Below are 22,659 nucleotides of genomic sequence, written 5' to 3'. Positions count from 1 at the left end.
GCCACTTGCTCTTGCCAGCCTTCCCTGGTTCCTGAATCCACACTCCCTACCCCACCCAGGCCAGCCGGAGCTAAGGGCTATTTCCTCTCTCCGTAGCACTTTTTCTTTGCTCCCCCTCACCCCACCCCCTAGCTGATTTTAAAGTTGGCTAACACACCACTCCACTGTTCTTGCCTGGAGAATCCCAGGGACGGGGGAGCCTGGTGGGCTTCCGTCTGTGGGGTCGCACAGAGTCGGACACGACTGAAGCGACTTAGCAGCAGCAGCAGCAACACACCCCACCCTGTCTCCACCCACACAGGAAGCCTCCCATTTGTGGGGGAAGTTCTGCTTGTGAGTTTCAGCAGCCTGTGAACTCTGGGGGCCCCAGAGTCCGGAGCACTGTGGGGCCCGCTGACCCAGGCCACTGAAAGAGGAGAGGTGGGCTTCCCGTGGGGGCCTGCACTTACCTGAGATCTTTCCTGTGTTCCTTTAGGCCTAGGAATAAGGTAAGGAAGTCACCGACATTATTGTTCCAGATGGGAAACATTTAACAGTCACTGCATACAGCTCCTCCTGCCCTGGACAAGGGATGCAGTGTGTTTCAGTTCCTAAGCACCCGTGTTATCTGAAAACTGGAATCACCTCTTGGGGGGTGTCAAGCCAAAAGACAGCTAAGCCAAACAGTGGGAGAAGGAAGGATTTATTCTCACTTGCTACAAATAAGGAAAACCATCAGGGGTCTTTCCAAAGCAGTGTCTCCCCGAACAGCAAAATTGGTGAAGTATTAAGCTAAGGGGACAGGCATCTTCAAGAAGGGGCTAGGATAGAGAATTCTGCACTGAATGGGGGCAAAGGTCAACAGAGTCCAAGTCCTTAGTTGATTGAAGTCAGGAAGGTCAACAGCATCTTTCCATCCTCCCCCTGGGCAGGGTCCTTAGTTCCTGCAAATGATAAAGACATTATGGGCTTGAGTTCAGTTCAGTCGCTTAGTCATGTCCAACTCTTTGCGACCCCATGGACTGTAGCCCACCATTCCTCCTCATAGAATTCTCCACGCAAGAATACTGGAGAAGGTAGTCATTCCCTTCTCCAGGGGATCTTCCCAACCCAGGGATGGAACCCAGATCTCCCACATTTCAGGCCGATTCTTTATCATCTGAGCCAGAAGGGAAGCCGAGGAGGAGCTGGGACTCTGTTCTATCACCGACTATTGTTTCTTGACAGCTTTTCCTTTGTTCCTTTGTTCCCTCACTTCTCTTAAGATCCTTGATTACTGAGACTTGTTCAAGGGCCAGGCTTAGATCCCCAAAAGGTTTAAGCCAGAAATGGCTTCTCTTATGTCAAGAAAGCCACAACTGGTTCTTTCTCCAGGGACCCCCTACCCTATATGATTATGCCCCTGTCCTTAAGGCACAGCTGCTGCCCTTAAGGTCCCAGGTCCCAGCTTGGATCTAATGAACAGGCCCTGTGGTCTAGGTATGTCAGAGGTCAGACCCAAGGTTCACTGGGGTCCTGGGCAGGGCGTGACAGGGTGGTAGAGCTGGAATAATTTCAGCTCCAGGCAAGGCACAGGATGGAAGTCTCAACACTCCACCAAAAAACTCAGCCAGGACGCCTTACCTGGCTTCCCAGTGGCTTGGCACGTAAAAAGTCTGCCAGCCATGCAGGAGACACAAGAGATGCGGGTATGATCCCTGGGTCGGGAAGATTCCCTGAAGAAGGGAACGGCAACTCACTCCAGTTCCAATATTTTTGCCTGGAGAATCCCATGGACAGAGGAGCCTGGCTGGCTACATGGGGTCACAGTGAAGCCACAAGAAGCCTTACAAGGACAAAGCCAGCAGAAGGGACACCTTGGGAACCTTGCCTTCCGCTCCCCTCCCCCATATCCAGGAGACGCACAGCTTCTCTCGAGCTGTGGAAAATCACCTGGAGGCCCTGCCGCCTGGCAGCACTGCCCACACTCAGGGCAGATAAGGCAGTGACGGGACAGGGAGGCAAGGGGCCGGCACGGTGCTGGGTGAGGACTGCGTCATGTGGTGTGGGCCTGGAGGATGCAGGACTCCGCGTCCCGGCCTCCCTCACGCAGCATATGCTGAACACAGGCGCGAACACATGTGCCTGTGAAAGCACACGCCACGGCTGCCCCGGACAGACCCCGCTCACCTGTGTGCGGGAGGCGCTCTCGGGGTACACAGGGGCTGCGCGGTGGCTCCAGCGTGCCTGGGGTGTACATGCTTTCAGTGAGTGTGTACGCTGCTGTGAACCAGGAGCTTCTGGGCGTTCAAGCTGGGTTTAGAAAAGGCAGAGGCACCAGAGATCAAATTGCCAGCATCCGCTGGATCATGGAAAAAGCAACAGAGTTCCAGAAAAACATCTATTTCTGCTTTATTGACTATGCCAAAGTCTTTGACTGTGTGGATCACAATAAACTGTGGAAGATTCTTTAAGAGATGGGAACACCAGACCACCTGACCTGCCTCCTGAGAAATCTGTATGCAGGTCAAGCAGCAACAGTTAGAACTGGACATGGAACAACAGACTGGTTCCAAACAGGTGAATATTGTCACCCTGCTTGTTTAACTTATATGCAGAGTACATCATGACAAACGCTGGGCTGGAGGAAGCACAAGCTGGAATCAAGATTTCCGGGAGAAATATCAATAACCTCAGATATGCAGATGACACCACCCTTAGAGCAGAAAGTGAAGAACTAAAGAGCCGCTTGATGAAAGTGAAAGAGGAGAGTGAAAAAGTTGGCTTAAAGCTCAACATTCAGAAAACTAAGATCATGGCGTCTGGTCCCATCACTTCATGGCAAATAGATGGGGAAACAGTAGAAACAGTGACAGACTTTATTTTTCTGGGCTCCGAAATCACTGCAGATGGTGACGGAAGCCATAAAATTAAAAGATGCTTGCTCCTTGGAAGAAAAGCTATGACCAACCTAGATAGCATATTAAAAAGCAGAAACATTACTTTGCCAACATAGGTCAGTCTAGTCAAAGCTATGGTTTTTCTAGTAGTCATGTATGGGTGTGAGAGTTGGACTATAAAAAAAGCTGAGCGCCAAAGCACTGATGCTTTTGAAGTGTGGTGCTGGAGAAGACTCTTGAGAGTCCCTTGGACTGCAAGGAGATCCAACCAGTCCATCCTAAAGGAAATCAGTCCTGACTATTCATTGGAAGGTCTGATGCTAAAGCTGAAACTCCAATATTTTGGCCACCTGATTCGAAGAACTGACTCATTTGAAAAGACCCTGATGTTGGGAAAGATTGAAGGCAGGAGGAGAAAGGGATGACAGAGGATGAGACAGTTGGATGGCATCACCGAGTCAATGGACATGAGTTTGAGCAAACTCCGGGAGTTGGTGATAGACAGGGAGGCCTGGTGTGCTGCAGTCCATGGAGTCGCAGAGTCAGACACGACTGAACTGAACTGTACACTACTGTTTATTGTTGATGTTGTTTAGTCACTGAGTCGTGCCCAACTCTTTGGTGACCCCATGGACTATAACCCGCCAGGCTCCTCTGCCCATGGGTTATCTCAGGCAAGAATTCTGAAGTGGGCTGCCATTTCCTTCTCCAAGGGATCTTCCCAATGCAAGTGTGGGACTTGCATCTCCTGCATTGCAGGCAGATTCATTACACACTGAGCCACCAGGGAAGCATCTTTCATAAGCCACATGCTAATCTCCCCATGGGCTCTCCAGGTGCCTCGGTGGTAAAGAATCCGCCTGCCAATGCAGGAGATGTGGGTTGGATCTCTGGGTCGGGAAGATCCGCTGGAGAAGGAAATGGCAACCCACTCCAGTATTCTTGCATGGGAAATCCCATGGACCGGGGAACCTGATGGGCTACAGCCCATGGGTGGCAAAGAGTCCGACAAGACTTAGCAACTAAACAACAGCAAACAATGCATATCGTGTATCTCTGGACCACACCCTGCATAGATAACACAGCACACACCCTCACCCTGGGTGCACATTGCCTTATGACTCATGCTTGCTGTAGACGTTCTAGTGGAAAAGAGGCCAACAGTTGGACAGGACTTAGCAACTGAACAACCACAAGCCTTTTGAATCCTCCCCACCCCTCCCCCACACCAGCTTCCTGTAGAAGCTACAGGTGTTGTACCTATGTCTGGGCAGTCTGGAAGGTAGGACCGCGATGCCAACCTGGGCAGCAGGCGGGGTATGTGTCTCTGGCTGGATGGCTTTGCTGGCAGGAGAAGGGAGGAGGGGAGCTTGGCAGAAACACCTTGGAGAAGTCTCCCTGGACCCCTTCTCTGCCGTTCCATCCTCCCCCACTGTACCCCGGCTCCAGTTCAGGCCTCATCCCCACAGGCCTGGAGATTTGCAACAGGCTGCTCCCCACTCACCAGTCAAGGGCCCTGCCCCCTACTAGCCATGATAAGGCCAGGGTGACCGGCATGAACACCCACTGTCCTAGGAGCTGAGGACACATCAGGAAAACAGCCCTGCCCTCAGGGAGCTGATGATGTAGAAGGGAAACCGGTGGTAAACTCCGTGTCGGAGTTGGGGTGGGGGTCTGTAAAGAAAAGGGGAGCTGGGTTAGGGACAGACACCACTATGAGAGTAAAAGGAGCAATTTGCGAAACACATCCAGCTAAGGGCCCGATCGAGAATATGCTAAGGGCGGAGAAGGCAATGGCAAGCCACTGCAGTACTCTTGCCTAGAAAATCCCATGGATGGAGGAGCCTGGTGGACTGCAGTCCATGGGGTCGCTACGAGTCGGGCATGACTGAGCGACTTCACTTTCACTTTTCACTTTCACACATTGGAGAAGGAAATGGCAACCCACTCCAGTGTTCTTGCCTGGAGAATCCCAGGGACGGGGGAGCCTGGTGGGCTGCCGTCTATGGGGTCACACAGAGTCGGACACGACTGAAGTGACTTAGCAGCAGCAGCAGCAGCAACTCGATAATAAGATAAGCAACCCAGTTACTTAAAACTGAGCAAAGGATCTGAATATGTTTCATCAAAGAAAATATGTGAACAGCAAATAATGACCTGCAAAGATGCTTCCCTGGTGGTTCAGATGGTAAAGCGTCTGCCCGCAATGCGGGAGACCGGGGTTCGATCCCTGAGTCGGGAAGATCCCCTGGGGAAGAAAATGGTCACCCACTCCAGTGTTCTTGCCTGGAGAATCCCATGGACAGGGGACCCTGGAGAGAGGACTCTGGTGGGCTACAGTCCATGGGATGGCAAAGAGTTGGACATGACTGAGCGACGTCACTGATCTCCAGTAGCATACTGCTGGAATCAAGATTGCTGGGAGAAATATCAATAATCTCAGATATGCAGATGACACTACCCTTATGGCAGAAAGTGAAGAGGAACTCAAAAGCCTCTTGATGAAAGCGAAAGAGGAGAGTGAAAAGGTTGGCTTGAAGCTCAACATTCAGAAAACAAAGATCGTGGCATCTGGTCCTATCACTTCATGGGAAATAGATGGAAAAACAGTGGAAACAGTGTCAGACTTTATTTTTTTGGGGCTCCAAAATCACTGCAGATGCTGATTGCAGCCATGAAATTAAAAGACGCTTACTTCTTGGAAGGAAAGTTATGACCAACCTTGATAATATATTAAAAAGCAGAGACATTACTTTGCCAACCAAGGTCCTTCTAGTCAAGGCTACGGTTTTTCCCGTGGTCATGTATGGATGTGAGAGTTGGACTGTGAAGAAAGCTGAGCGCAGAAGAATTGATGCTTTTGAACTGTGGTGTTGGAGAAGACTCTTGAGAGTCCCTTGTACCGCAAGGAGATCCAACCAGTCCATTCTAGGGGAAATCGATCCTGAGTGTTCATTGGAGGGACTGATGCTGAAGCTGAAACTGCAATACTTTGGCCACCTCATGTGACGAGTTGACTCACTGGAAAAGACTCTAATGCTAGGAAAGGTTGGGGGCGGGAGGAGAAGGGGATGACCGAGAATGAGATGGCTGGATGGCATCACCGACTCTGGGGACATGAGTTTGAGTGAACTCTGGGAGTTGGTGATGGACAGGGAGGCCTGGCGTGCTGTGATTCATGGGGTCGCGGAGAGTCGGACACGACTGAGCGACTGAACTGAACTGAACTGAACTGAGCGACCTCACTTTCAGTTTCTAAAGAGGCTAGACATTGTCACTGGGAAATGCAAATCGAAACCACTGCACGCGGCCAGAATGCTCAGAAGATTTACTGAGCACGGCCCCGCCCATCCGAACACGACCCAGTTTTCCCTCAGTCAGTCTCTCCCATCAGGAAGCTTCCATAAGCCTCTTATCCTTCTCCATCAGAGGCCAGACAGACTGAAAACCACAATCACAGGAAACTAACAAATCTAGTGACCAGGACCACAGCCTGTCTAACTGAGCGAAACTATGAGCCATGCCGGCTACGGCCAACCATGACGGCCGGGTCATAGTGGAGAGTTCTGCCAAAACGTGGCCTGCTGGGGAAGGGAATGGCAAACCACTGCAGCATTCTTGCCTCAAGAACCCCGTGAACAGGATGAAAAGGCCAGCAACTTTGTGGGGGGAGTAAAGTTGCTTCACAGTGTAGCATATGAGTTTCTGCTATACAGTCGAGGGAATCAGTCGCGTGTACGCACACACCCCCTCCGTCTTGGGCCTGCCTCCCTTGCCCCACCCCACCCCTCTAGGTCATCACAGAGCTGAGCTCCCCGTACCATACATCAGCTTCCCACTAGCTCTCTATTTCACACCTGGGAGTGTGTATCTGTCAATGCTAAGCTTTGTCTCACCCTCCCCTTCCTCCTCTGCGTCCACATGTCTGTTCCCTGTGTCTGCAACTCTGTTCCTGCCCTGGAAGCAGGTTCATCTGTACTGTTTTTCTAGATGCCACATACATGCGTTAATATGCAGTATTCTTTTTCTGACATGCTTTGCTCAGTATGACAGTCTCAAGGTTTAAGCATGTGTCTACAAACGACCCAGTTTCACTCCTTTTTCTGGCTGAGTAATATTCCATTGTGTATATGTGCCACACCTTCTTTATCCATTGGTCTGTCGTTGGACATTTAGCTTGTGTCCGTGTCCTATCTATTGTAAATAGTGATACTGTAAACATAAGGGTGCATATGTCATTTTGAATTAACGATTTTCTCAAGATATAAGTGGGATTGCTGGCTCATAAGATAGTTCTGCTTTTAGTTTTCAAGGAACTTCCTTACTGTTCACAGTGGTCATATCAATTTACATTCCCACCAACAGTGTGTGAGGGTTCCCTTTTCTCTGCACCTTCTCCAGCTTTTATTGTTTGTAGATTTTTTGATGATGGCCATTCTGACCGGTATGAGATAATACCGCTTTGTAGTTTTGATTTGCATTTCTCTAATAATTACAGACAGTAAAGAATCTGCCTACAATGCAGGAGACTTGGGTTCAACCCCTGAGTCAGGAAGATCCCATAGAGAAGGGACTGGCTACCCATTCCAGTATTCTTGCCTGAAGAATTCCCTGGACAGAGGATCCTGGTGGGCTACAGTCCATGGGGTTGCAAAGAGCAGCTAGCACTTTCACTTTCAATAATTAATGATGTTGAGCGTCTTTTCTTGTGCCTCTTGGCCATCTGTATGTCTTCTTTGGAGCAATGTTGATTTAGATCTTCTGCCCATTTTTTAATTGGGTTGTTTGTTTTTTTGATATTGAGCTCCATGAGCTGTTTGTACAGAATAGCCAACATTTAAAAGCCTGACCATACCAAGTGCTGCCAAGGAACTCTCACACCAGGGGGTGGGAATGTGGAGGTGTACAGCCACTGCACACCTATCAGAGTGGCTAAAATTTTAAAAATATATTAACACCAAGTGCTGGTGAGGATGTGCAGAAACTGGTCACCCATACACTGCTGCTGGAACTGTAAAATGGTTTCTAGCTTCTCTAGAAGATAGTTTGGTGATTTCTGTTCAAAGTAAACATTCACTTTCCCATGCAATCCAGCAACAGCACTTAGGTCTTCATCCCAGAAAAATTAAAATTATGTTCAGGTAAGAACATGACATAAATGTTCAGAGCAACTGTATTCACAACAACTAAAAACTGGAAACAAACAAACTGTCCTTCAAGTGGGAGAACAGATGAACAAACTGTGATCTGTTTACAGTTTGAGTGATCAGTACTCAGCAATAAAAAGGAGTGTGTTGTTTATACCTGCAACAACCTAGACAGACCTCAAGGGAATTATGCTGCTGCAAAAAAGAAAAAAAAAATTTTCCAAAAGGGTATGATTCCACTCATACAGTATTTTTTAAAAGACAAAATTGTGGAGTTGGAGAGAGTAGATCAGTGATTACCAGAGGTTTAGGGGAGGTTCTGAATGGGGTAGCAGGAGGAAGTCTTGCGGTGATGGAAAAGTTTTGTATCTTCTTTCTTTTATTTTTTAAACAATTGTATTGACTTTATGTATTTATTTTTTGGCTGTGCCGGGTCTTCGTTGCTGCATGTGGGCTTTCTCTCTTGGTGGCGAGCAGGGGCTGCTCTCTAGCTGCGGTGCTCAGGCGTCTCACTGCGGTGAATTCTCTCGTTGCAGAGCACGAGCTCCCGGGTGCGAGCAGTCGTGGTCCCTGAGTTTAGTTGCCCAGAGGCAGGTGGGATCTTCCTAGACCAGGGATTGAACCCTGCACTGACAGGTGGATTCTTAACCTCTGGACCACCAAGGAAGTTCTGTATCTTTCCCACCCCCCTAATAGGGGCTTCCCTCATAGCTCAGTTGGTAAAGAATCCACCTTTAATGCATGAGACCCCGGTTCGATTCCTGGGTTGGGAAGATCCGCTGGAGAAGGGATAGGTTACCCACTCCAGTATTCTTGGGCCTCCCTGGTGGCTCAGCTGGTAAAGAATCCGCCCGCAATGCGGGAGACCTGGATTCAAGACCTGGGTTGGGAAGATCCTCTGGAGAAGGGGAAGGCTCCCCACTCCAGTGTTCTGGCCTGGAGAGTCCCACGGACTATACAGTCCAATGGGGCGCAAAGAGTCGGACACGGCTGAGCGGCTTTCACTTTCACTTTCTTTCTGATTGACAGTATTAACAGTATACACTGCTTGTGGTGTGAGTGACACAAATCTACCCCGGGGATAACATCGCACAGACACACACACAGACACAAGTGCTTGTGAAACTGGGCGACTATAAATAAACTCTGTGGACTTTCCCAATATTACCTTCCTGGCTTTGATATAATGATGCTATTGTTATACAAGATGCTCACACTGGGGAAAACTGGGTGAAGGGGCCACAGGTTCCCTGTATTTCTGTGGCTTCGGGGCAACTTCCTGTGACTCTCTAATGGTTTCAAAGTTACAAGGTTTCTCATGCTTCCACCCCTAGGGATTTACCCCGGAGAAGTGAAACATGTGTCCATGCAGGAACTTGTACAGGAATCTTCATCACAGCTTTAGTCATAACAGTCCCAAATTGGGACAACCAGATGGCACATCAACAGGTGAAGGACGGATCTGCAAACTGTAGAATGTTCACATAGGGGAATCCTCCTCAGCAGTTAATAAGAACCTGTGCTAGTACAAGCTGCAGTATCATGCATCTCAAAATAATGTTTGGGGTATTTATTTAATTATTTTGGCCGTGACATTTTTTAGTTGTGGCATGTGAGACCTTCCAGCTGCGTCATGCTAACTCTTAGTTGCGGCGTGTGGGACCTCGTTCCGTGACCAGGGATCGAACCCAGGTCTCCTGCATAGGTAGCGTGGAGTCTCAGCCATGGGACCCCCAGAGAAGTCCTTCAAAATAATTATTCTGAAGGGAGTGAAGCCAGACAAAAAGAGACCTTTCTATGTGGTTCCATTGATATGAAATTCTAGAATGTGCTATAGAATCTTTAGCGTCAGAACGCAAAATCAGTTGGTGGGGGAGTGGCAAGGAGGGACAGGAGAGAGGCTGTACAAAGAAACAGGAGGAGACTTTCGGGGTGGTACGTGTGTCCGTCATCTCAATTGTGGTGGTGGTTTCACAGGCTCTGGGGAGGGGCTGGAAGGAGACGAAACGAAGCACTCCCAAGAAACGTGCAGGGGATTCGACTGAGCCTCGTCCAAGAGCGGCTTAGCCCTTCTCTCTGTCAAGCAGACTATATGATGCACTGGTTGCCAAATTTAGAATTATTCCTTTAAAAATGAAGAAACAAGAAAGATATAGGGCATTCCAGGAAATTTTTACTCTTTAATGAGAACCTGTCTGTCAGGGACAGGGCATGAAACATGACCTCTGGCCTCAGGAGCTCTGGGTTACAAATGGTAGGAAATTGAGAAAAGCACTGCCTCCTCCAAGAAGCCCTCCTGGCTCTGCCTGCCCTGGTGGGTGGGGAGGGGCATCCTACCTCTGGTTCTTACAGCACGTCTAACCTGACCTGTGTGTCCAAGGTCAGACCATGCTCTGTCCAGGGTCTCCCCTCTGACAACTCCTCTGTGCATTTCTATTATGAGCAGATGGGTGACTCCAAGTTTTCCTAAGTTTGGGACTCAGGGTTTCAGTGGATTCAATTGAATGACATTCCCTTGGGATTGATTATATTTCAGAAAAAAATCACCTCTTTTGGAGCAACCTTCCCAAGCAGCCTGACTCTCTATGCACAGTGGCAGTCAGAGAAGCGCAGAGAGGGTATGTGCGTGCCCCGGTCACACAGCCTATCTACGGTGATCAGCTCGTTGATGAACCACGCCTGAGATGGGAGGGAGGGGAAGCCACATCTGTGCAGAGGTGGAAAACTCAGCGTGGAAGCCCTGGTCTCTCAGTCGTGGGAGGAGGGGCTCCTTCAGAATCTGAGACATGAGCCAGAAAAATCACTTCTGTGGGTTCAGTTCAGTTCAGTTCAGTCGCTCAGTCGTGTCCGACTCTCCGCGACCCCATGAATCACAGCACGCCAGGCCTCCCTGTCCATCACCAACTCCCGGAGTACACTCAAACTCATGTCCACAGAATCGGTGATGCCATCCAGCCATCTCATTCTCCGTCGTCCCCTTCTCCTCCCGCCCCCAACCTTTCCCAGCATCAGAGTCTTTTCCAGTGAGTCAACTCGTCGCATGAGGTGGCCAAAGTATTGGAGTTTCAGCTTTAGCATCAGTCCCTCCAATGAACATCCAGGGTTGATCTCCTTTAGAATGGACTGGTTGGATCTCCTTGCAGTATAAGGGACTCTCAAGAGTCTTCTCCAACACCACAGTTCAAAAGCATCGATTCTTCGGCGATCAGCTTTCTTCACAGTCCAACTCTCACATCCATACATGACCACGGGAAAAACCATTGCCTTGACTAGACGGACCTTGGTCGGCAAAGTAATGTCTCTGCTTTTTAATATACTATCAAGGTTGGTCATAACTTTCCTTCCAAGGAGCAAGCGTCTTTTAATTTCATGGCTGCAATCAGCATCTGCAGTGATTTTGGAGCCCAAGAAAACAAAGTCTGACACTGTTTCCACTGTTTCTCCATCTATTTCCCATGAAGTGATGGGACCAGATGCCATGATCTTTGTTTTCTGAATGTTGAGCTTCAAGCCAACCTTTTCACTCTCCTCTTTCACTTTCATCAAGAGGCTTTTGAGTTCCTCTTCACTTTCTGCCATAAGGGTAGTGTCATCTGCATATCTGAGGTTATTGATATTTCTCCCAGCAATCTTGATTCCAGCTTGTGCTTCTTCCAGCCCAGCGTTCCTCATGATGTACTCTGCATATAAGTTAAATAAGCAAGGTGACAATATACAACCTTGACGTACACCTTTTCCTATTTGGAACCAGTCTGTTGTTCCATGACCGGTTCTAACTGTTGCTTCCTGACCTGCATACAGGTTTCTCAAGAGGCAGGTCAGGTGGTCTGGGATTCCCATCTCTTTCAGAATGTTCCGCAGTTTATTGTGATCCACACAGTCAAAGGCTTTGGCATAGTCAATGAAGCAGAAATAGATGTTTTTCTGAAACTCTCTTGCTTTCTCCATGATCCAGCGGATGTTGGCAATTTGATCTCTGGTGCCTCTGCCTTTTCTAAAACCTGCTTGAACATCTGGGAGTTCACGGTTTACATACTGCTGAAGCCTGGCTTGGAGAATTTTGAGCATGACTTTACTAGCGTGTGAGATGAGTGCAATTGTGCGGTAGTTTGAGCATTCTTCTGTGGGTATGTATCATTAAATGTTTCTGGGAAGTCTGAGTCCAGCCCAGAACCCAGGAGCCAAGCCCAGCCTCTCCTGCCCACCCCCACCCCCCAGCTTGGATTGTTCTGCTGATTAATTAGAACTGGCTGGAAGCTGGCAAATGCTTGACCTCTGCCCTTGAATCCAAGCTCACTGCCCCAATCCCCAACTCCCCAAAGATGGTTTACCCCTTTTCCACGGGGGCCTCCTGCCTTGTCAGCTATGGACCCCTCTGGTGCCTCTGGACATGTCTAGCATCCGTGGCCCTGGAGGACGGTCCGGTGTCCTGAGAGCAGCCCATCAGCCCACGGGGGTGCTTTCTCACAGTGTCAGGTAGTTTCCTGCTTTAACCAAACCTGCTATGACAAAACTCTTCTCTTTTTTGGCCACCCCGTGGCATGTGGGATCTGAGTTCCTCGCCTAGGCGTCAAACCCTGCCCGCTGCATCGGAAGCAGGGAGTCTTAACCACTGGGCTGTCAGGGAAGTCCCCTGAGCAACCTCTTCTTTCAGTGATGGGAAGTGGGGCTGGCTTGTTTTGCACACCCCAGAAAGGCAATCAGTCTTGCTACCTGGCTCAGAAGACAGCATTGAGTCATCTGAGCGGAGACCCGGGACTGGCAGAGCCCGTCTGGCCCCCTGGAGGACTCGGTGCCTCTCCCCCGTGTCACCTCTGGGGCGGTCCTCAGAGAAAGCTGTGAAGGGACCCAGGCGTGCATGGCCCTTAACTGTCTGCATCAACCATTTGCAGATGAGGAAGCTGAGCTCCAGAGATGAAGAGCTGACGGGGACAGAGGGGAACGTGCTGACAGGACGAGCTGCCCTCAGAGTCGCACCCGGGCCCAGACTGGTTTCCAGGACCTCAAAGCCAGTAATTCCCAAACAGCATCTAATGACCACACGTGGGCCCCCTCTGGTGTGCGTGCATGCTTAGTCGCTCAGTCCTGTCTGACTCTTTGAGACCCCTTAGACTGTAGCCCGCCAGGCTCCTCTGCATGGAATTCTCCAGGCAACAATACTGGAGTGGGTTGCCATTTCCTCCTCCAGGGGATCTTCCTGACCCAGGGATCGAACCCACGTCTCCTGCCTTGGCAGGCAGATTCTTTACCCTGGAGCCGCCAGGGAAGCCCGTAACACTCGCACCAGCTGGCCAAACTCCCGCAAGTCCTCCACCTTCCTGTGTCACGTGATCTGGCCCTCGAGGAAGGGAGGGAGGGAGCGGGCGAGGATGAGGTCTCACGGAAAACTATTCATCCAGTGAACTGCCTGTATCTGGGGGGAACTTTCTGAGTGACGGCATGAGTCTGCTTGCCCAGGTTCCCTTGAGGACCACCCCTGGCCCACCTGGGGACCACCCTTACCGTGGTCGGTGCGGATGGGGTCCGACCATAGGGTCTGGTCCTGTACCAAGCCCGAGGGCATGTTGACCAGGACGTACTTGAACCTGCCATAGGGCCGGCCCCTAAAGCTCCCGTGAGCCCATGGGGGCGCTGATTTCCCATCTTCCAGAGGAGAGGGTGTGCCACCAGCCCTGATCTTACCCTCTGCACCATCGCCTTGACTGAAAGCCCTGCCCCCGCCCCCTGGAGAAACAGTGCGACCCCCACAGTGGCAGCGACTCGCTCGTTCATTCAGCATCTCACTCCGTCCTTCTGTACATCTTTATTGAACTCAAAGTCTCGGGAAGGTTTTGTTAAGCGCTTTCCTGTAGTTGGATCCACAGGCCTGTGTTTGTTCGCCTTGGGTGGGGTACGGGTGTGAACACTGTTCCCTGCAGACCCCCGGGCAAGGCCCTCGGAGGGACTGTGGCTGCCCAGAAGAGGTGCCGGGCTCAGTCCTGGAGCTTGCTGGCATACACCTCGGCCCTGTCCAGGGGCGGCCCCCGGTTCACAGACGTGTATGAGGGCTCTGAGGTCCCCAGGGACTTGGGGACAGCCTCCTGCGTGATCTGGGAGTCGTGGCTTGTTGCCCCATCAGCATCGCCCCTATCCCTGACAGAGATGAACAGAGCTGGGGTTAGGGGCGCAGAGCTAACCCCCCACTCTCAGCTAGGCTGGGACCTTTCTCGGCCTTCATTCAAAAGACCAGTCTTTCTGGACTGTTTCCTGTGTGCCAGGCCCCAAGTTAAGGAAAGTGTCACTGTTTTGGAACTGGGTGGACAAATTACAAGTTTTACTGAGCTGGACAGATGTCCCCAGAGAGCTAAGATTCTATGGGAGACAGACCACAGCATACAATGACCAGGCAGAGTGGACAAGTCCAGGGAGGGAAGCTACTGGAGGGCTTCCTGGAGGAGGGGGCAGTTAGTCTGGCCTTAAAGGAAGAGAGTGGAGGCACAGAAAGGCATCGCAGACATTTGATAGGAAGGACTGGGGTGTGTCTGGGGCAAGAATGGGGACCTGGGGCAGCTGGAACTGGGATACAGGAGGTAGGAGAGACCAATGGAAGAGCCAGACTGAGGTCAGATAACAGGACCGTGGTTAGGATGCTGCCCAAAGGGAGGGAGGGACGTGACCACATCCCACCTGCTCCCAGATCTGGCCAGACAGACCAGTCCCTTGGTGGCTAATCTCATCTACTATTTGTTTTTATTAACCTAAATGTCAGAGAGCAATCTGATTTCCAAGGTCACTGCCGTCTCCCTACTCTGTCCTTCACCCACCCCACATGTCTTTAAATCTGCCTGGCTAATTTCTACTTCTCCACTTAATTTCACCCACTCTAAGAAGCTTTTCTATCCACCCTCTCCACCCACACTGGGACAAGCACCCCCACTCTCCTTCTTTAAAGCCGCCTGGATCTCCTGCCTCTCTTGCTGAGATGCGCACCGCACATGAATTTTCAGTTCATCCCAGTCCTGATAAGAATTTGTTCCTGCTGTTCCTTCCTCCAGGAAGGCCACCCTGATACTCCAGGGAGGATCTGCACTGCTCTCCTCCGGATTCCCACAGCACCTGCACCCGTGGGTGCCTTGATCCACTCCCTGCTCCACCCTGTGACTGCATGCCTGTCTTCCCATCAGGCAGCTCTGTAGGCTGCTCCAGACACCCCAGGGAACCCTCCAGTCCTAACCTAAATAGATGCACATCAGAGTTGTCAGTGGACTCAGGTGACTTGGGAGCTTGGGGCCAGCTCCGTTTTAATGGGTTCTGTGACCTTGGGCCTCTCTTCCCACCACAGACCTCGGTGTCCCCATCCTGATAACAAAAGCTAAGACCTGTTTTTAGTACCTGGATTCCGTCCTGACACTGGAAAAGACCCTGATGCTGGGAAAGAGTGAGGGCAGGAGGAGAAGGGGACAGCAGAGGCTGTGATGGTTGGATGGCATCACCAACTCAATGGACATGAATTTGAGCAAACTCCAGGAGTCAATGAAGGACAGGGAAACCTGGCGTGCTGCCGTCCATGGGTCACAGAGAGTCGGACACGACTGAGTGACTGAACAACAACTGCCTAAGTGCTCAGTGGGCCGTACAGTAGCGGGACTATTTCACGTCTCCCTCGCAACTCCTCGGGGCAGACAGTGTTGACCAGTCTCCATTCTCCAGAAGCGGACACTGAGGCACAGAAGCATAAGATACGAGGTTGGCCAAAAAGTTTGTTTGGGTTTTTCCATAAGATGACACGAAAAGCCCGAACCAACTTTTCGGCCAGCCCGATCCTTGCCCAGGACCCACCGCTGTGTCGGAGCTGGGGTCTACCCACAGGGCCTCAGTGCTGAGCCCCTCTTACCCAGCTGAAGACTTGACCTGGGCCTCCCCGGGACCCTGCTCCTGCCTCACTGGACACCCCCACCCCACCCAGGGCAGAAGGCAGCTTTGCTCCCAGGCTCTCCCCACCTCAGAAGAGCCTCCCGTGGGGTGTGTCCTCAAGGGCCACAGCCCCCAGCTGGCAGATACTCACACGAGGCTGAGGACGATGGCGCCAGCAAAGCCGACGAGCAGGAAGAAGGGCAGGGAGCCCAGGATAGACGTGATGACGATCATACCCCCACTCCGCCGGCCTGGCCACGTGTCTATCGCCGAGTACGGGGTGACTGCGGGAGGCAGGCGGTCACTCCCCAGACACTGCATCGCCCAGCCTCCTCCCAGGGATGGGGGTGGGTGGGGTGGCCAACAATCTCAGGGATGAGGCGAGGCCAGGTCAGCGCCTCCGCCTGGGCCTGAGGTCGTATTCCACTCCCCAGCTTTGTCTGCGTGTGTCTACTCTCGCCCCCTTATCACTGTCTTTTGCATGATTTTAAATGAGAAACGGTCTCAAGTCTTCCAGTGAAGACGGATGGGATACAGATTACAAACAAAATACAGGCGGAGCAAAGAAAGCTGAGCACTGAAGAACTGATGCTTTTGAACTGTGGTGTTGGAGAAGACTCTTGAGAGTCCATTGGACTGCAAGGAGATCCAACCAGTCCATCCTAAAGGAGGTCAATCCTGGGTGTTCATTGGAAGGTCTGATGTTGAAGCTGAAACTCCAATACTTTGGCCACCTGATGGGAAGAACTGACTCATTTGAAAAGACCCTGATGCTGGGAAAGATTGAAGGCAGGAGGAGAAGGGGACGACAGAGGATGAGATGGTTGAATGGCATCACCGACTTGATGGACATGAGTTTGAGTAAACTCTGGGAGATAGTGAAGGACAGGGAAGCCTGGCGTGCTGCAGTTCATGGGATCACAAAGAGTCTGACATGACTGAGTGACTGAACTGAACTGAAAGGTCCCTAATCTAATGGAGCCAGGGGACCGTGGCTTTTCTCTGCTCTGACCAGTGTCACCCATTGGAACTAAGTGGACAAATCATTATAGGTCCTCCTGTGAGCTGGCCGCTTCCCTTCCAGTGTCCCAGGTAGATCCCATGAGACCCTGTTTTGCAGATCGCTTACTGCAGCTTAGGGAGATTGCGTGCCTGTTCAACGGGGCTCGGACTCCAGCCTCAAGCCGTAGGTCTGTCTGGTCACCAAGGGCACGCTCTCCACGTGGACTGATCTCTAGGCCCTGCCTTAGAGAGCAAGGCCTGGGGCTTTCATCTGGACTGCCCAAAGGAGCCCTTCTGGGGAAACAGGGCAAGGACAGTCCTTCCCATTTCTCAGATGGGAAAACTGAGATCCTGAAGGGCTCACACAGCAGTGAGGCTCAGCAGCTAGGATTGAACTTGGGACTCTTGGTCCCAGGTCAGTATCGATCCAGTGGGACCAGAGAACATGGCCGTGCCGCCAGAGGATGGGAAGGAACCACCCAGTCGCACCCAGGCCTGCCCATCTGCACTCTCACTGGCCCTGTGACCTCAGGCGACCTCGCAGAGCCCTAATTGACCCACAAGATCACTGTGAGTGGCAGGGGGGTTCTTTGATTTTTTTTGGTTGTGCCATGCAGCCTGTGGGATCTTAGTTCCCTGAAAAGGGATTGATTCTGGGCCCCCAGCAGTGAAAGTGCGGAGTCCTAACCACTGGACCACCAGGGAAGTCCTGGGGAGGTCTAAAATTAGGGTCATGGGTCGTCGAAATTACACTGGGAAATCACTTCTGTTTCCCCTAAGCTTCAACAGATAAGATTCTGAATTCATAAACCTCAGATCTGTGTTGAGAACACAGCTGGAGGTTTGAGGACAGACAGGCAGGACCAGAGGCAGATGCTTGGGCCTGCAAAATGCCCCACTTTAGAAAAACCACAGAGATCTCCAGGAGAATGGCACCCTGCTGCCTCCAGGGTTCCTGCCCCTGTGGCTGAGATGCCTCTGGAACCATCTTACGTGATAATGATGTTGTCGTGGCAGGGTTCAACAAGGGGGCGGGTTAGGGTCTAAATGCACGATAAGCTCCCTGCCCTTTGGAGGTAAATGCATCATCAGGGCTGAACACGCTGGCTGATTCTATCTCCAGTAATGCCTGTCCAGTTAACCAGTGTGTACTTAGTTGCTCAGTCCTGTCCGACTCTTTGTGACCCCATGGACTGTAACCCACCAGGCTTCTCTGTCCATGGGATTCTCCAGGCAAGAAAACTGGAGTGGGTTGCCATTTCCTCCTCCAGGGGATCTTCCTGACCCAGGGATCGAACCCACGTCTCCTGCATTGGCAGGCAGATTCTTTACCCCTGAGCCACCAGGGAAGCCCATAACACCCGAGCCAGCTGTCCAAACACCCGCAAGTCCTCCACCGTCCTGTGTCACATGGTCTGGCCCTCGAGGAAGGGCGGGAAGGAGCGGGCAAGGATGAGGTCTCGGGGAAAATTATTAATCCAGTGACCTGCCCATGTCTGGGGAGAATTTTCCGAGTGACAGCTTGAGTCTGCTTGCCCAGGTCCCCTTGAGGACCACCCCCGGCCCACCCGGGGCCCACCACTTACGGCGGTCGGTGCGAATGGGGTCTGACCATAGGGTCTGGTCCTGTACCAAGCCCGAGGACATGTTGACCAGGACGTACTTGAACCTGGAAAGAAGTGGAGCGGGGATGACTTCTATCCATCCTGTGAGCCTTGGCCATGGGGAGGGGGTGGGACTGGGGGGTTGGGGACAGAACCGGGACTTGTGGGAGATGAAAATCTAGGTGGCCACAAGGGGTGGGGTGGCAGGGGGTGTTCTGGCAGCAGGCTGCTGCTGGACTTTGCATTGGCATCACCTTCCCCCTGGGCTGCTTCCCCAGCTCAGACACCTCCTCCACGAAGCCCTCAGCGCCTACGCTCGCCCTCTGGGAGCCCCTGTTTCTCTGTCACATATATGACGCTCATAGCTAATTTGCAGAGTATTGACCCATTTGTCCTCTTTGCATTTTTGCCTTCCTCTATTCCTAGCCTGGTCCTTGGTCTCACAAAAGTGACTTTAAAAAAACAAACCAAGGGAATAATAACTGTTTGCAACCCCGCTGCCCTCTGATAAGGGCTAAGTTTATAGGCAGAAAATCCCAAAAAAGTGTTGCAAATCATAAAGGAAGATCAGGTGACCAGTACAGAATACCCAGAGCCTTAGGCCTTCTTCACCTTCAGTTAAAAAGGATGAATGTTCTGAGATCAGAGAAATCAACACCCTCTAGTTTGACACTTAAAAAAAAAAAGAAGATCCTTAAAATCTTCATACCATCCAGGATTTTGCTTAATCCCCTGCTTTGACAGGTTTGAAAATGGGAATTCCAGAGGCTGGGATGAGTCCCTTAGGTAGGGTGGGCTCAAGTGGGAGGGAGAGGTTTTCTCCCATGAAGAACAAGGTCAGAGGTAAGAGTCGAGGGCGGGGGCAAGGACATCCAGGACTCAAGTCCTGCCTGCTGGCTGAGGTGAGGGGAGGAGAGGGCTGTGAGACAGGATGGAGGTAAGTGACATCCTGGGTCCAGATGTGGCCCCAAGGGTACAGAGACCCCCATCCAGGTGTCTCCATGGGCACTGGAGTGGGTGTAGTCAAGGCTTGGCACTGGGTAAGACCCCCGGACCCGGGTCACAGCTGAGCCCCCAACTCGGCCCCGAGAAGACGCTCAGGACATAGGTGTGAAAATAAATCGGGGACCCTCGGTTCTGGGGTGGGCCACGATAGGGTACACTGTGGAGAGCAGGGAGAAGCCTTCACGTTGAGCCCCAACTTTCTCAAAGTGACCCCCTTCCGCATCTGGACCACTGTTCCTTCCCTGTCAAACAAACTGCTACATGGGTGATGGGCCAGGATCAGGTGTGTACTTTGTGGGGCCCAGTGCAAAAGGGAAAATGTGGCCCCTTGTTTAAACATTTAAGGATTTCAAGATGGTGATGGCAGAGTGTTAAGCCAAGAGGGAGTCCCTCTGAGCACAGGGCCCTGTGCACGGTCGCCCGCCCAAGAAGCCAGGAATCCTTTGTGGTACCCAGGATGGTCCTGGCATGTGGTAGGCTCTGAAGGAATGTGGCCTCTGATGCTTCACCCAGCTCTAGGCAGCCTTCTTCCCCCACACCGAGTCGGGGCTGGGGCTCACGTGCCGTCTTCCAGCAGCTGCTCACACTCACCTGTATTCCGTGGCTGCGGACAGGGGTGGGTTGCAGAGGCCCTGGAAGTTGGGGTCCGACAGGCAGGTCCCGTTGGCGCCCACCCTGATCAGGTACGCGTTCAGGATCTCCGAGGCCCGGGACACATCCCGGACAGCATCCAAACTGGGCGAGTCGCTACACGGGGTCAGGTCAAAGGCCGCGGCCTTGTAGGGCCCGGTCCTCCCCCCGTTGGCCTGCTGGAATGTCGAGCTGAGAGGGGTCTTGGTGCTGTCCTGCACAGAGGCGTTCCTGAGGCTGGCTGTGGAGGCAGTGCGGGCTGAGCCGCTCACTCAGTCATTCAACAAACGTCCCTTAGCATCCTCTCTACACCAGGGCCGAGCTGGCTCTTGGGACCTCTTCCTTACTTGCTGGGTGATCTTGGCCTACTCACTGTATCTCTCTAGACCCTTTGTGAAATGCGAGGGAAACACTCTGCCGTGCCCACAGGCTGGGATTGGACATGGGCAGGCAGTCAGTAAGATCAGGGCCTTACACGAGCTGTTGTAAATGGCCGAAAGCTAAGAGGCGGTCATTGGGCTCCGCCTCTCGGACCCCAGGATCACTGCCAGTGAATAGGTGGGGCTGGCCCAGAGCCAGCACATCTCCCAAACACGGATTCAAACCACCTTGGGAAGCCTTGGGAGGGACTTGAGCTTGAGGACCAGAGACTTTGATTTGCTCTCCAGCTCAGGAGCTCCCACGAGTCACTCTGCCTCTCTGGGCCCCGATTATTTGCCCCTATGATGGGCATCCTAACAGACACCTTTCAGGCAGGTTGTAACGATTAGTTCTAAGGTCTGCAAAGCACCAAGGAGGACCTAAGTGCTCCGTGATCAATGCTGTTATTTCCCCCTCTAGACTCGATGTCCCTCCAGGGCAGATGTTCCCAGCCCAGGGCTGGCACAGAGCAGATACCAGAGTGTGTTAGTGAGGTGCCTGGGGTGGTTTGCATGGATGGAGTGCCCCTTGCCTTGTCTCCCCCGCTCCTCCCCGCAGACAGGTCAAAGCCCCTTTCAGAGCAGCCTGAGGGCAGCAGGACCCTTACCCGAGTCGGCCAGCACGTAGAGATAGACCTCGTGGGTGCCGTGCACGGTGGCTGAGCTGTCAAACATGCAGAGGGGCTTCTCCAAGGCCACTGTGGTGAGGGTGGGGTTGTTGGTGGCAAAGGTCACGCTAGCCAGTTGGGGCTGGAGGTTCACACCTGGAGGAGGCAGTGAGGATGGGAGCTGACCCCCAGCAGGACTGCCCGCACCCACGGGCAGCCACCTGCACGCCCACATGTGCACGCCTGCAGCCAGTGCGCACTTGCTGGTGCCAGGCACTGGGTTTCCCTCTCCCCACAGGCCATCTCAGGAGCCTGTCTCAGACGTGGGGAGAGTCCCTGTTCCCCTCCCCCTGCCCAGCCATCCTGAGCAGAAACCGGGCAATCCAGCTGAACTGCTGCCCTCTCGCTCCCCCCAACAGACACTTGGTCGCCAAGAACCCCACAGCCCCTCCCGTGCATCTCTCTGGTCTGAGCCCACCCTCTTCATCTGGACTCTGGTAACCAGCCCTCCCCCACCCTCTGCTCTCTGACCTGCAAAGCTGACTGCAACCCCTTCCCGCTGGGCCGCTTAGGGGCTCCCCACTGCTCTCCAATGCGATCCAGCCTCTCTGGAGGGGCAGTGAGGCCCTGAAGCTCTGGGCCTTGCCTCATGGGTCCCCAGCCTGACCTGTATGCTCATCCCCTGACCTCATGCTCCAGCCACACCGATGGACAATGGGCAGGAGGTTCCCAGGGTAGACCTGACAGCCCCCCTCCTCCCGTGCTGCTCCTTCACCTAAAAATGTAACTCCCCTCCCGAGTCAAAGCATCACCATGAATCTAGTCCAGACCCTCCCCTGCTCTCCCGCAGCTCCTGTGTAACAGCCAGCACAGAGCCCTTGAATTCCCATCAGAGAAAGCTTAATAATCAATGTTAGCTATTAGTAGTCCTATCTGGGTCCCCAGAGCCTGCACAGGGCCTGGTGCAGAGCAGGGCACCCACGCCTATTCCTGGAGTGAGTAAGTCAAGTTCCCATCCAGGTGCCTCTCAGGATCCTTCAGGAGAATCGGGGGGCGCAGGACACGCCCCGTCCACGGTGGGCACAGATCACCCCGCCCTTTCTCATTCCCCGCTTACCGGAGCCAAGTCGTAGGCAGCCCAGCGCCAGCACGACCCAGAGCGGAGGCATCGCCTGGGAGAAGCTGCGACAGGACGGGTCGGTGGTCCAGGGGGCGAGCTTGGACCGCGCCTGTCCCGCAGGCGCACCTGTCGGCCCTGGGCCAAGGGCACGCCCCGCCCCGACCCGAGCCAGCCAATCCTCAGCCTCCTCGCAGGATATTTGCATAAACCCGCCCGGGCTCCACCGGGACCCGAGGTGCTCAGGGCACAAATCCATCCCCACGGAACCTCCCCCCACCCTGCACCCCCTCCCCGCCCCCCCCCCCCCGCCCCGCATCCCCTGACCAAAGCGCTTTGTACTGAGGATTGAGTGGTGTTTTCAGGGCGTTTCTCA

At 52.7% G+C, this 22,659-nt stretch overlaps 1 protein-coding gene across 1 annotated transcript; it reads right to left on the bottom strand.

Moving 5' to 3' along the window:
- Positions 1 to 13,799: 13,799 nt before the first annotated feature.
- UPK3A (uroplakin 3A) lies at positions 13,800 to 22,415 on the bottom strand. The gene is made up of 6 exons (XM_055395917.2): positions 22,284 to 22,415; positions 21,167 to 21,322; positions 20,101 to 20,380; positions 18,487 to 18,569; positions 16,050 to 16,182; positions 13,800 to 14,137 (listed from the first exon to the last, which is right to left on the bottom strand). The coding sequence occupies exons 1-6, from the start codon at positions 22,333 to 22,335 to the stop codon at positions 13,978 to 13,980; spliced, it is 864 nt and encodes a 287-aa protein (XP_055251892.2). The 5' UTR covers positions 22,336 to 22,415; the 3' UTR covers positions 13,800 to 13,977.
- Positions 22,416 to 22,659: the final 244 nt, after the last annotated feature.

Source organism: Moschus berezovskii, chromosome 6 (genome assembly GCF_049115385.1).
Source record: "Moschus berezovskii isolate FMDL1 chromosome 6, NW_MosBer_1.0, whole genome shotgun sequence".
Classification (NCBI taxonomy): domain Eukaryota; kingdom Metazoa; phylum Chordata; class Mammalia; order Artiodactyla; family Moschidae; genus Moschus; species Moschus berezovskii.
This window is presented reverse-complemented; position numbering and strand designations above follow the sequence as displayed.